The sequence below is a fragment of the Kickxella alabastrina genome, assembly GCF_025024165.1.
Source record: "Kickxella alabastrina strain RSA 675 chromosome Unknown BX661scaffold_18, whole genome shotgun sequence".
Taxonomy (NCBI): Eukaryota; Fungi; Kickxellomycota; class Kickxellomycetes; order Kickxellales; family Kickxellaceae; genus Kickxella; species Kickxella alabastrina.
This window is the reverse complement of record NW_026251489.1, coordinates 389,815-403,741: the sequence shown is the minus strand read 5'-3', so window position 1 is coordinate 403,741 and position 13,927 is coordinate 389,815. Positions and strand designations below refer to the sequence as shown.

At 52.1% G+C, this 13,927-nt stretch overlaps 7 protein-coding genes across 7 annotated transcripts; 3 read left to right on the top strand and 4 right to left on the bottom strand.

Annotated features, from left to right (window-relative positions):
* Positions 1-10: 10 nt before the first annotated feature.
* On the bottom strand, positions 11-508 carry BX661DRAFT_144880 (ATPase assembly factor ATP10; the record flags this gene model as incomplete). Its single annotated transcript, XM_051533079.1, has 1 exon — positions 11-508. A coding segment is annotated over one exon (498 nt), but the record flags the coding sequence as incomplete, so codon positions are not given.
* Positions 20-1,073, bottom strand: BX661DRAFT_215179 (uncharacterized protein). The gene has a single exon (XM_051538755.1). The coding sequence runs from the start codon at positions 973-975 to the stop codon at positions 496-498; it is 480 nt and encodes a 159-aa protein (XP_051390250.1). The 5' UTR covers positions 976-1,073; the 3' UTR covers positions 20-495.
* Positions 1,074-1,083: 10 nt separating this feature from the next.
* On the top strand, positions 1,084-1,580 carry BX661DRAFT_185578 (thioredoxin-like protein). The gene has a single exon (XM_051536818.1). The coding sequence runs from the start codon at positions 1,252-1,254 to the stop codon at positions 1,546-1,548; it is 297 nt and encodes a 98-aa protein (XP_051390249.1). The 5' UTR covers positions 1,084-1,251; the 3' UTR covers positions 1,549-1,580.
* Positions 1,581-1,597: 17 nt separating this feature from the next.
* BX661DRAFT_185576 (anticodon-binding domain-containing protein) lies at positions 1,598-2,952 on the bottom strand. Its single transcript, XM_051536817.1, is given in 2 exon segments — positions 1,598-2,359; positions 2,374-2,952. The coding sequence occupies 2 exon segments, from the start codon at positions 2,807-2,809 to the stop codon at positions 1,686-1,688; spliced, it is 1,110 nt and encodes a 369-aa protein (XP_051390248.1). The 5' UTR covers positions 2,810-2,952; the 3' UTR covers positions 1,598-1,685.
* A 3,162-nt stretch (positions 2,953-6,114) lies between these two features.
* Positions 6,115-6,630, top strand: BX661DRAFT_134427 (peptidase C14, caspase domain-containing protein; the record flags this gene model as incomplete). The annotated part of the gene is made up of 1 exon (XM_051532639.1): positions 6,115-6,630. A coding segment is annotated over one exon (516 nt), but the record flags the coding sequence as incomplete, so codon positions are not given.
* Positions 6,631-7,410: 780 nt separating this feature from the next.
* Positions 7,411-8,971, top strand: BX661DRAFT_185574 (endopeptidase). The gene is given in 4 exon segments (XM_051536816.1): positions 7,411-7,865; positions 7,892-8,723; positions 8,739-8,747; positions 8,780-8,971. 4 exon segments carry the CDS (start codon positions 7,657-7,659, stop codon positions 8,879-8,881), a joined length of 1,152 nt encoding a protein of 383 aa, XP_051390246.1. The 5' UTR covers positions 7,411-7,656; the 3' UTR covers positions 8,882-8,971.
* A 64-nt stretch (positions 8,972-9,035) lies between these two features.
* BX661DRAFT_194305 (SURF4 family-domain-containing protein) lies at positions 9,036-11,507 on the bottom strand (the record flags this gene model as incomplete). Its single annotated transcript, XM_051537867.1, has 2 exons — positions 9,036-9,857; positions 11,430-11,507. The coding sequence occupies 2 exons, from the start codon at positions 11,505-11,507 to the stop codon at positions 9,036-9,038; spliced, it is 900 nt and encodes a 299-aa protein (XP_051390245.1).
* Between the last annotated feature and the right edge of the window lie 2,420 nt (positions 11,508-13,927).

Sequence of the window (13,927 nt, the reverse complement as noted above, 5' to 3'; positions counted from 1 at the left end):
GAACTCTCGCTTACTTTGCCTTGCGAATGAGCGTGTCGGCCAGCGTGAGCATGGTCGCGCCCTCGGACTGGACCGCCTCTCCGTTGGCGTACCACCTCACGCGCGTCTTTGAGTCGACCAAGAAGGCGTACCCGATCAGCGGATTAGCAATGCCCAGCGTGTTCCGCAGAGCCTCGACGCCGCCATAGTGCAAGACATACGTGTCGTGGCGGTGCTTGGGCACATTGCGGCGCACATACGGGAGGCACATGCGGAGCACCGCAGCCTTTGCCCAATTCTCCTCGATATTAACCTGCACAACCTGCACTTTGCCACGGCCCTCAAAGGCCTTCTCGAACACATTGATGTAACTCAACGTGTGCTTCTCGGCGAACTTTACAAACTCCATGGTCAGCAGCGTGGTTTTGCCGCGGCAGAGCTCGGCAATATCAACGGTGCTGCCAGTGAGCGACTTGCACTCGAGGTTGGGCAGGTAGCGGGCGGTGGTCGCTGGGATCAGCTCGGCGGGGCCTCGAAGAGCTTGTCACCATTATTGCGCAGATCCAAAATATTTTGCCAGTGGGACTCGCCAATTTCACGGATGATCCTGGCCCGCGACTCGAGGTTCTTCTCGGGACTCAGGATATCGCGAAACTTTTTGTCAATCTTTTCTTTCAACGGCATATGCTCCAGCTTGCCGGCCGGCACCTGCTGTCCAACGGCCTCGCCTGGCCGGATGGTCTTTCGCGGCTTTGGCCGGGGCCGCGGGAACCGCGTGTTGCCGATGTATTCGATCTTCTCGGCCGGCGGCTCCTCAACCTTTGGCGGTTCCTCCTTGGTCTCCTCGACCTTGGGCTTTTCGCTGTCTGCTGGCTTTTGACCGCCTTCTTTGTCTTTGGCGTTGAGCAGCATGCGGCTGGAATGCAGGCTTCGACCGAGTGATATCTGTGACAGCCGGCCGCCCATGTAAAGCGTGTGTCTCCGCAACAAGTTCATTATTGTTTTTTGGGCGACGGCCTTCGATATTAAACTTTTAAATTTGGGTGCTTTTTAAAGTAGAAGAAAATATGGATTCGAAAGACAAAAGATTGTGCAATAAAAACCAAAAAAATATTTAAGGTGCAGGCATTTTACATATCGCGGAGCTTACGACGATCACTCGTTTTACTTTTCAAGCCTATTTTTTCCCTTGATCATTTTTTTCTCTCTCTCTCAACCTTTCCTTGCCTTTTTTTGACACAAAATTTATATATCCCATATAAAACCCTAGCCATGGTGGTAAAGCTACCAGCGGCTGCCCCGCGATTGATGCTAACCATGTTCACACACAACCGCTGCCAGCTGTGCGTTAATGCCAAGGAGGCACTAGAGAAAGTACGGCAACAGGTGCCGTTCAACATCACCGAGGTGGACATAAAGAAACCCGAGAATAGCAAATGGTTTGAGGAGTACAAGTACGATGTGCCGGTGATCCACGCCAACGACGAGTTCCTGCTGTGGCATCGCGTCAATGTAGAAGACACAGTTTCCAAGCTCCAAAATATTCTCAAATCTGGTGGAAAAGAGTAGAAACTCATCCCTTAGATATCAATACATAAAACATATTAAAAGAATAAAGATGCAATTGAATTTTTTTATAACCGACCCGAGAGAAAAAAATCAACAAAAAAATTGACCAACAATGACATTAACAAAATATATGGTTATCAGGTGACAGCAGCAGTGTTGGCAGTCTGTGCAACAGCTATGCGGTTGAGCTCACCCTGGAGCACCTTCTTAACACGCTGCAGCGAAAAGGATCCCGAAGCCAGCTCCCGACAATTTTCAACGCCATACGGAGACTCAATAACAACCTCGTCCAAAACAACAATCTTGTTCTGGCTCCACCGGCAAGGAAGCGTCCTCGAAAGAGCCTCGAAAATTGACTGAGCCACGTCACTCACCCCAACTCCAATACGCGCCGCCCTCTCCCGCGCCTGCAAAATCGAACGCTGCTTGCGAGCCTCAATTACACTGGTAGCCACAGGACGTACCTCCGGGAGTACCAAATCCCCAGATTTATCTGTCACCTGCAGGTCCTTGATATTTGCCGCCTTGATGATATGAATCTGTGTGCGCTGCTGCTGCTTGGCATTTCCACCAAGACTCGGACTGCCATTGCTCTGCCCGAGTTGCTGCTGCTCGGCCAGCGCATCGCCAGTGGTTTCGGATATCAGTGCGACTACTCCGCTGTATACATCGTATGTGAAGACAACGCCCTCAATGGTGCTGCCATTGATCAGGGTGAGGCAAACCTTGGCATTCACTAACGAGGTAAGGGGTTGTGAAGGAGCTGCGCGCACTGACCCGTTTTTCCGCGCTACCGCAATTGAGCTGCTCTCTATGCCGACACACCAGCAGCGGGGGCAGAATCCGAAGCAGGGGCAGAGGCAGAGGCAGCCGAAATAGCAGCCGCAGCAGCTGCAGCAGCAGCTGTGGCGGCACTTGTAGTGGCCGCTAATTTCTTTGCTGCCGCCGTCGCCGCGTATGAAAGTGGCGCGCTTCCGCCAAAGTTTGTGGTTTTCTTGTTATTGGTGGAATTGCCGTTGGTCTTTCCAGATGCATTGGCCTTCATCTTGTTTAAATCCCCGCTGACTGCTACACCCAATGTAGTTGCATTTGGCGTCGCATTTGTAACCGGCGTTGGTGCGGGTGCCGTTGTTGCTGCTGGTGCCGGTGCCGGTGCTGCTGCTGGCTGAACTGTTACCGCTGCGCCTCCCTTGTTGGATGCTGGACTGCCAGCCGCGGCTCCTTCCTTTAGCTGGCGGGTTGCAGCAGCGCGATAATCCATTTTGGAGGAAGGAAGGAGTGGGGGGAAAAGTTGGTCTCGATGCTCGGAAAGGACAAGGGAAGAAAAAAGGCTAAGATATAAATGAAAGCGAGTAAATGAGGTTAAAAATAAATAATGGCAAAAGGATGATGTTTTGAATTAAGCTTGGTCATTGCGAAATTTAAAAGGCACGAAAATTTGACTTTTTATTTGCACTTTATGTCTCACAGGCTTGGACTGTGATTCTCTCTTTTTCGCAGCGAAATTATCTCTGAGTAAAGTTGGGAACTTAAAATGACTCGAGCCGAGCCGGATAAAAATGAACCAATTTTTTTTGGACAAGGCTCCGAAAACGATATGTGCGTTTTCAAATGCAATCCAAAGTAAGCAGCAAATACGCTATTTCTATACAATATCAAGAGACGTCGTTTGGATATAAAAATAGAGTGACCGGTATACACACGTGTCCTCATGCTAGTAATACAATGCGACTTTGCACGAGCGAACTCTCAACAAAACTCGCATTGTCGCGCCGCCAAATGTCGAACCCAAGCAAACTAAACTCAAAGCAGTCGGGGCAGGCGCACGTGCATGCTCAAAAATGGCCAAATAGTTTATCAAATTTTCACTTTACATTTTACATTTTGCCAAGTTGACACTGTCTAATTACGCCTGTTCTTTTTCAATTATAAAATTTCTTTGAAGAAAACACTTTTCACTATTTAATTCGCGCTTTGGGCCATCCCCTTAATCAACAGGATAAAAAGGCTGTATTGTCTTTGTTTACCCCTTTTAACAATAAAAACGGTGGCTGTCTTTTTGGTGTCTTTTTTGCGCAGGCTCAACAAGAAAAAAACAAGGAAAAATGGTGTCTATAAAATAAAAGAAGAAATTAGGCGTTTTTTTGCTATCCGCGTATCCGGAATCTCACCTGCATTTTCCCAACAACACGAGGTTTGGATTATCCTACTTTTCTCTTCTTGTTTTTGTCGCCATTTGAAATAAATATTTTCACACTCATTTTATTTCGTCACTCTGCATTCTAAGTTTCGTCCTTGAAAAGATAAAAAGAAACATCCTTTCATTTGCCGTGTTCTATTTTATCTTTTCTTTTCTTTTCTTATCTACATCTTCAGTTAATTCTTTTTATTTTTATTTTTGTTTCTACATTATTATTTAAGTTTTTTATTTATCCTGCAAACCCAGTCTTTTTGTTGTTCATTGCTGTTTTTTTACGCAGCCGTTGTTATATTTGCCATCAACAGTTAAACAAAAAGCCTAACATCCAAATCAAACTCCGCATAATAGCGCAGCGCATATAACTTTATTTATTTATTACATTACACATCTACACACCGCCATCCAAGATGTGTTTTTCACAGGGCCAGCACCACCAGGGCGACCAGGGCCACCAGGGCCACTACTGCCAGGAAGCAAATCTAGCAGCGCTACCTTCACCGCCCATGGATGACAACAGCAGATACATGTACAACAGAAGCGGTAACGGCGCGTATGCACCAAACCCGGTTGATGCAGCGCAGGCACTGGCGCAGTTGCCCCCGCCCAACATGCAGCACCCACAGCAACAGCAAGCTCTGTATTATAAGGGCAATGGATACGACAGCCGGCATCAGGAGCAGCAGCAACGCCATCACAATCACAGCCACTTGCAGTGTCAACATTACCAGCTAGCTGCTGAAATTAATACGGCGTATCCGCCGGTGCCATCTTCGCCTACAAATTACCACCCACAGCCTGCTCGGCCTGACCATTATGGTGGAGGCCAGTATCAGGCATCCTCGCCACCGGTCCCACCTCCCATCGCTCCTGGGAACTCTTATCATGTGCCCCAGCAGTACAACAATCCTGCACCACAAGTCTATGCGCCGCCGCCAGGGCCACCGCCACCAGAGCTCCAGCAGCAGCAGCATCAAAAGCAGTACGTGCACAATGCCCAGCAGCTACCACCGCCAATGCACAATCAGAAGCAGCACATTGATTACTCTCCGCCGCCACTGCCACCACCTGCCACTCACTCAAATGGGCAGTATACTAGCCCGCACGTGATGGGTTCAGGCGCGCCGACGCACCATCGGCCAATGTCACAGTCGGAGCCATACTACCAGCTGCACGGCCATTCGACTCCGCTCATGTCGAATCAGGGGCCGAGCCCGCCGCCTTTGCAGCACCAGTACAGCCCTTCGCAGCGACACACGTCGCCGGGCGGTAACTATGGACACTCGCGGGCAGAAACCGACTATTACAGTCCTGAGCCGATTAGAGCATCAAGTCCGTCGGCTCACCAGCCCTACCATTCACCACCGCCGCTGCAGCATCAGCAGCAGCATCAGCAGCCATCCACTTACGCGCATTATTCGGCACCTGATGGCAGTGCCCAGCCCATGGCATCCGATGCGCCGCTCGCACCACTTTTGCACCACCACTCTACCTCGCAGTACGCGTCGCATCCGCCGCCGCCACTGCATATACAGCAGGCGCAACAGATGCAGCAGATGCAGATGCGCAAGTCGCCGTCTCCCATACCTTTGTCGCAGGCGCAGATGCGCCGCGAACACTCGTACCGCGCGGCATCTGGACAACAGGGCCCTGGGCAGGTAGCTAGTACTTGGCCATCTATGGCAACAAGACAGGACACGCGCAACAGCTACCCCGAGCACCACGCGTTGTATATTGCCGGGCAGACACCCATTTCGTCAGTGCTGACGGCTGAGCCCATTGTAGCTGGAATCAATATGCTAAACCCGACCATGCAGCGCAGCCACGGGTCTGGCCCAGACGGCGGATATGCCGGTTCGCCGCCGCAGGTTCCTAGTATGCTCAGCAGCAGGCGTCGGGAGCAGAGCTTCTATGACCACAGTCGCGACTCTGGCGCAATCCCACCGCCCGTTGGCCGCCCAGGCAGCATGTCGACACTGGTTAGCTCCATGGGGAGCATGTCTCTGCGCCCACCACAGACAAACCATGGTCTTGCGTACGGCCAGCAGTCGCAGTCGCTAACAGGGTCTTCCGCCTCTGGGGCGGTGCTTTTCCAGGGTTCGCAGGTGGCCTGGCAGAACTACTCGCCGGGCAACCCGCCACCTGTTGTCCACGCGCAGAGCAACCCGGTGCACAACTCATCAGCAATGTCTTTGCCTCCCAGCGCCATTCACAGCGCGCACACGATCCACGGCCCAGTAGTGCAGTCGATGCCCGAGCTGCACGGCTCGTCGTCTACAGTCAACCAGCCGGGCAGCGGAGGTGGCAGCAATATGGTGTACCCGCTGTGGTCCAACATCAATGCTGACGGGTTCCACGCGTACCAGCACCACATTCCGGTCGAGACGAGCAACTTTTCAGGCACCAAGTACGCGCTGATAATCGGCATCAACTACTACAACAAGGATTACTCGCAGACATCCAACATCAACAGCGCGCACGCGTTCCGCAACATCCTGGTTAGCCGCTTTGGATACCTAGAAAAGAACGTCACGCTGCTCAGCGACGACCAGCAGGACCCAAGGTCGCACCCGACATACAGCCTAATTACGTCAAATATGAAGCGCATGATGCGCGAGGTGCGGCCCAACGACTCGGTGTTCTTCTACTACTGCGGGTTTGGCAAGCTGCCCATGCAGGTCCAGGATAAGCGGTCGGAGACGCTGTCAGCGGTTCGCAGGCTGCGGTCAGACTACATCCTGCCCGGCGACTTTGAGACCGCCGGCGCGATCGACGCCGCGTACTTGCACAAATATCTGGTTCGGCAGCTCCCGCAGTCAGCACGGCTCACAGCCCTGTTAAATTGCATCGTCAACGAGACCGGCCTGGGCGTCCCCTACAAGTACACGCAGCCCAATGGCATGGCCGTGCTGACCAACGCAATTGCTGGGAGCAACCTATTCGAGGCCAACGTAGGCGTTAACCCGGGATCCAATGCTAGCTTTGGTGATCTGTCGCAAAGATTCGAGACGAATCTGATGCAGCAGTACCCGCAGGGCTCCCCGACCGCCGACCCCGAAACCGAAATGAGCCGGCTGCAGCAGTCGTCTGGGGACATTGTCGTGTTTAGCTGGGACCGCGACTACGCAAACCCCAACCACAGGAACTACCTGTCGCACACTCCCAGCAACCAGCTCGGCAACTACTGGGGTGCGGCCATGGAGAGCGCACTGAGAGACAAGCCAAAGCCAACGTATGGCGATATGCTCGGGTACTTGCATGATTCGACCAAGAGCCTTGTCATGCTGCCGTTTATTGCCTCCGGGCGCAAGATTAACATGAGCGAGCCGTTCGATATATGAAAGCCCATTTCAGCTCCATTATTTTTATATCATTTTTTTACTTTTCACCAATCAATCAACACTGAGCGCAGTTCTGCGATGTCTGTTGTTGGCTTTTTGAGATCTTTAAAGACGTCATCGTGCGAGCAGTGAAATAAAAGCGATGCGCAGGAGGGATACCTGCCGAAAACGCTTCTTTTTATTTTCGGGGGGTTTGCCAAGCCGCTGAGACTAGCGTCGAAATGAATTATTGGCACGTGGCCTGGAATAAATAAAAATACATTTACACATACCCCTCCTCCTCCCTCCTCACAACTGCTTTCAAAATTTTGCATTTTCTAGCCAGCGCGGCTTTTTTTGCCTGCCGTGTTTGCAGACGCATTCTCTTTGCGCACCCACTGCACGCAAGCAAAAAAACCGCATTTTCCTTCTCTTCTTTTCTCTCTTTCCTTTTTAAATACCCTCACTTTATTCTTTTTATTCACCGCCATAAATACACACAACCACAACCACAACAACAACCAGCACACCCTATTTTTACTCTTATTCTTTATTTTATTACTCACTCCCCATCTGTACTAAAACGCCATCATGAAGACCCTGCTTAGCATCGCGACCCTGGGCGCACTGGCCCTCAGCTACAGCGGCCAGGCATCCGCAGCCGTGCACACCATCGCCATCAAGAAGGTGAACGAGTCTCCCGAGGCTACCCTCCAGCGCTACGCCAACACTGGCAGCTACATTTCGCAAAAGTACTTTGGCGCCGGCACACTGGACAAGTTCTCATCGCAGCAAGGGAGGTCATTGCGACCAACGTTGACGGCAGCGCCTCCTTTGGCGTGCCCATTTCGAACTTTATGAATGCGCAGTATTACGGCGAGGTTGATATTGGAACTCCTGCGCAGACGTTCAAGGTTGTTTTTGACACTGGGTCGTCGAACCTCTGGGTGCCGTCGCAGGAGTGCTCTTCTATTGCGTGCTTCTTCCATAAGAAATACGACCATTCGCAGAGCTCTTCTTATAAGGCCAATGGAACCGAATTTGCCATTCGGTACGGGTCTGGGTCGCTCGAGGGGTATATGAGCGAGGACACGCTGAATGTCGGCGGTATTGAAATTGAGAAGCAGCACTTTGCTGAGGCCACAAAGGAGCCCGGGCTTGCGTTTGCTTTTGGCCGCTTCGATGGCATTCTTGGTCTCGGCTACGATACTATCTCGGTTCTGGGCACGGTGCCGCCGTTCTACCACATGGTCAACCGCAAGCTGATTGATGAGCCGATGTTCTCGTTCTACCTGTCGGATAACAACAAGGGCGAGGGCGACGTCGGTGAGATGACCCTCGGCGGCTACAATAAGGACCACTTTGAGGGCGAGCTGCAGTGGGCCAACGTGCGCCGCAAGGGATACTGGGAGGTGGACCTGGAGAAAGTCAAGTTTGGCAATGACGAGATTGAGTTGGAGAACACGGGCGCTGCCATCGATACCGGCAGCTCTCTGCTGGTCCTGCCAACCACGCTCTCTGATATGATCAACAAGGAGATTGGTGCCAAGAAGAACTTTGCTGGACAATACATCGTTGACTGCGCCACCGTGCCATCGCTGCCGCCGTTCACGCTGCAGTTTGGCGGCAAGGAGTACGCGCTGGATGCCGAGGACTACGTACTGAATGTGCAGGGCCAGTGTGTGTCGGGATTCATGGGTATGGATATCCCGAGCCCCTCGGCCCCATCTGGATCATCGGAGACGTGTTCCTGCGCAAGTTCTACTCGGTGTACGACCTGGGCAAGAACCGCGTTGGTTTTGCTAAGGCGCGCTAAGCGTCGTCTTTTCACTTCTTGTTTTATTCAACAGCTTGATACAGTTCAATTCAACTTAGTTCAGTTCATCTTTATTTTTTGAGAATTTAAAAGGTTATTTTTTTAAATAGCGATCAGGATAATAAAAGAACACGCAAACTAAAAAAGAGTATTCTTAGAAGTTCTTCTTCTTCTCATCCACAGAGAAGCCGCCAGGACCCACGTTGACAAGCAAGAGGAAGCCGCCCATAATCGACAGAGTCTGGAAAAAGTCATACTTGACGAAATCGCGGTGAGTCGGGTTAAAGTCAATCGACCACCAGTTATTAACCATGAGGTTAAACACGCTAAGAATAGTAACGAGGACAATCGCAGACCACTTAGCCTTGAACCCAACAGCGACCATCAAGCATGACATACCGCCCACAGCGCTAACAATCAGACGCGTCACCGAGAAGGAACCTGAAAACACAAACGAGACGAAAAGCAAAACAAGCAAAATCCTTCCACCCAACAACACATACTTGGATTTGTCCTCATCCGAAATACTCGGCAGACCAGCAAATACATTCCGACGTCTAGCCAAAAGCGCCTCCGCGAGTAACATCAAAAGGCCTCCGGCAACGGACAAGTTACGAACGAAAAACTTGAAATCAAAAATAAGCCCGTATGCAAACCCCTGCACGACGATGACTGCAAAAAGTCCACTCACTGCGTACTCTGTTTGGCGACGGAAAATTGCCAGAGTTGAGCATACCAGCATGGTTATTACGTTGGCAAGGAGGAAGAAGTGGCTGATGCCCCAGGGGAATCCGCGGTAAGCTTGCAGGAAATACAGCTGGTTTTGCCACTGCATGACGATACGGATGGCGTCCTCGAGGAACGTGGACACGAGGAGTGTGCGGGCTACCAGTGGGATATACGGCTTCAGCGGACGGCTCATCCGGTCCAGGACGTCTTCTGTCTGCTCGCTGACGTTTCTGATCTTATCCATTACCTATGATATATTTGTTGTTTTATTTTGAAGTGCAGAAAAACATTTGCAGAAAAAAGTGAATTTAGAGCAGTGTACAACAGTATTCTCACAAAGCTTAAAAAAATCACCCTTGTGTAAACTTAAAAGCGCTCTTCTCTCTACGATGCTTGCAAAAACTGTTGTCGATAATAACGTCGGGGCGTACTTACAAGTAAAGTTTTAAAGAATAAGATATTTGGTTGTGGTTTGTAAAAAAAATAAAAGTAAAACTGTTATTTCTGCCTTTAATAGTTTCTACCCCCTTTTTTCTCAAGCTTGTGAAATGTACTCAAAGGGTAAAAAAACTTTAGTAAAAAAATGATAAAATAGAGTCGGAATGTAAAAAAAAATTAGAGAAAAAGAAGAGAAAGTGAGTGAGAGTGAAACAGATAGAAAAGAGGGTTATCCAAAAATTAAAAAATGCCTGACAACAATAAAGAAGAGGAAGAGATATAGTTTCAGACACAAAACATTGAGAAACACTAATTTCATCACGAAATAAAGAGGTCTTTTTTCTCGGGATTTGCCTTGTTTCCTTACTGCTCGCGGCAAAAAGCCTCACACACACGCTTAAAACTACTGAACTAAAAAGCAAGACACGGCCAAAAAACCCACCAAAAAAATAATGTGCCTTTTTTTGGTGTCGGCAACAGCTAGTAAAGCACCAAGCACCAAGGGAGCGAATGAGAAAGTAAGTCTCGAGATTGCGCATCATCATTTGTGCGTGGCCCAATCACCAGAGCTTTATTTGAGTTTTCATCTCAGCTTGCTTGGCCAGCAGATAAAATGCACGCATGGCTGACGTGGGCAGCCACCACTGGTTTGAAAATTTTAAACAATCGGACGTATTGTTTGCAAAATAACATACAAAAATAAAATAAAAAAGCCACCCAAGAGAACAGCCACATGCATGATATGCAAGTCCGCATATGCGGTTTGTGTTGTTCGTATGCTTTCTCAAAATAGCTGCCAACTAACTAGCCAACTGACTGGTCAAGTAAGCAGGGGAAATTGATCATAATTCAAGGAGCACGCAAAATTAAACGGAAAACCAAGTCTATTAAGCCAAAAAATCCCACACCATTAAAAACAAGGACAGAAAAGGGTAGGAAATACACACTCGCAGTATTAATTGTCGAGTTATATTCCCACTGTCCCGCGGCGCCCAGGCGTCGATGCTGTGCTCCTGGGTGCAACTGGCGACATGTCCGATGCCGACTGGTGCTGCTGCGGCACCAGGGTCGGCGAATGGTTGCGCAAAGGCCCTCCTCCGCCCACACTCCCGCCCGCCATCATAGTGTCGACTGCGCCCAGGTGTCTGTTTCCATTGCTGGTGGGCGTAGAAGATGCCGGGCGGTACAGGTCAATGAAGGCGGTCGAGTCTCTGTTGCTGCTACTGCGCAGGTCAACCATCGACCGCGTCTCGTCGTGCACGCCTAGCTGGGAGTCGTCATCTCCAAATCCGAGCGAGGATGTCCACATCGATGGCTTGAATGACGACAGGTCTATGGCGGCCCCGCCACTTCCCAGGGACGTCATCGCCTCCAAATCCACATCCATGTTGCTGCTGCTGCCGCTGGAGCCAGGGTTGCAATTCATCAGTCCACCGGGGACGCCCGCCAGCGCGTTCATAGCATCCTGCGTGAACTGCGTTCCGGAGAACGTGCGCGCATGGCGGCTGCTAGTTGAATTTGCAGAATCCATTAACCCAAGGCCAATCGACTGTTGCTGCTGCTGCTGCTGAGCGTGTCTTCCATCCAGCTGCGTCGAGAGCAGCGGGAACTGCAATTGAAGATGCGAAGACGACGACGACAATGAACCGGTTGCTGCCTCGGACACTGACAACAGCGCTGACGAAGGCGAAGCCTGCGATTGTTGCGCTGGCACACCAATAGCACTGTTGTGGTCCACCGCTAGCTGTACAATATTTTGGTTGCTGCCAATAGTCCGACTGCGGCGCACACGTGTGGTCGCCTTTGTGCCTGAGGGGCGTGGCGGATAAGGGCCGGTCTTCCGCACGCTGCCACCGGTCTGTTGCTGCTGCTGCTTAGGCACCTGTTCCATCGCGCTGTCGTTAAACTCCGACGTGGCAACATCCTCGAGAAGTGACGGCGGCACATGCATGGTGCGACGGCGTCCCGGACCACTGGCAACTCGGGCTCTGCTGCTACCTCCAACAGACAATTGCGAGCCATAAGCCCCAACGACTTTGTTGCCAAGTCCTGCTGCCGCCCCCGCGGAAAACCCAATCGTACTCGTATCTATCGCCTCGCCGGTATCACCCATGCTCATAGGCACCATGCCGGCAGCTGTGTCCTGACTTGACACATTATACATGCCCTGCTCATGATGACCGCTGTCGCCCGCCTGCTGCTGGTGCTGCATGGTGCAGTTATCCCGAGCATGTCGCTGGTTGGGTAAGCAAAAGTCGGGAATATAGGCATCGACGGCCGGCGGTACGACTGCTGGTTCACTGACCCCTGGCTGATTCCGTATGGATTCAGCGACGCTATCGTGTTGCTATCCGTCGCTGCTTGGGCGACAACGGTGGCGGATGCCGCGTCCAGCTGTGCCAGCAGAGATGGTGTCAGTCCATACCAGTCAAACTGACTGCGCCGCCGCGCATGCGTCATCGTCGACTCGTTGCCCAAAGACAAACCGCCAGCACCACCACCATTTACATGATGATGGCTGTTGATGTCGCCAGCATTATTGCTGCCTGCTGTCCCGACTATCGCTGCCGACGCAAGCCCTGCATCAAGCATGTTCGGATCAATCGACTCGCTGCCCATCTGGCCCCCGGCATCGCCAATGTTCCAGCCGAGCCCTGAGGGGGGAAAGTTGGGGAACCACTGCGTGAGCTGTGTCAGCGCATCAAAGTCGACACGGCCGTCTCCGGTTGACGTTGTACTCAACCCGATACTGTTGTCGTCAGCAACGCCATTGGCCGCAGAAGCCGCTGCGCCGATCGCAGCTGCCCGCGCTGCCCGCTGGCCTGCATCTCGTTGTCCCGAAGATACGCACCGCTACCAACCGTGCTCATCGGCGCCAAGGTCGGAATTGTGGACTCGGCCGAAGAGGACAAAGGGTGCTTGAAGCGCGAATCAGCAGAGCTACTGCTGCCAGTAGTCACATTGATCGCAGTGGCCGCAGAAGCAGTCATACCAGACATGTGGTTGCCGTCGGTGCCCGGTGTCACAACGGAACTCTGAGCCGAGCTCATCTGGGCCGAGATGTCTGCCACCGCGGCGGCTGCAGCTGCGGCAGCCGCAGCCTCGTCGGGCAGGCGCGGAAACAGGAACGCGTCAGGGTTGATTGGCCCCCCAATAGTCATCCGCCGAATGGTATCCGCGGCGCTGAGCTGCATGGCGCTGCCACCAGCACTATTTGCCGCGTGATCGAGCCCAGTGACGCCCGGATGGAAGAACTGCAGCGCCGACGAAAAATTGGACCTGTCAATCCCCGCTGCATCAGCAGCGGCCGCCATAACGTCGTTAAAATCAGCCTGGACCGAGTGGCGGCGCTTGGCCGAGTGGGTCGGCGTCGAGTAGCCACTGATGCCACGGCCCTCGAGCGCCAACGCATCGAGCTGGTCGGTCGGCGTCATGGAACCAAGTGGCCGCGAGAACACCGATGGCGCGAACGAGTCAAACAAAAAGTTGCGATGACTGCCGAATGGACCGGCAGAAACCGTCCCGCTCCTGCGCTGCTCAACATCGGTATAGCTGCCAAGGACAGCAAGCTGGCTGCAGCTGGCGCTGTTCACGTGCGCTGGCGCCGAATGAATGTCGCCGTCGTTCGTCCCCATGTTGACACCGCCAGCCACAGACCCCTCTCCAGATACAGAGAGCGCATCCAGCTGGTTTTGCTTCTCCTGGTTGGCGAGCGCGGCCTTGGACTTGGCGCGTGGGCGCTTGGGCTGCGGCTTTTTGCGGCTGCTCAAATTTTTGGCCGAAGGAATTGGCAGCTCGTCCTCGCACTCACGCTCGTTCACCAACCCTGTCAGGTCACCATTAAACTCGCAGTCGGCAAACTGCTTACTTTGGGAAGAC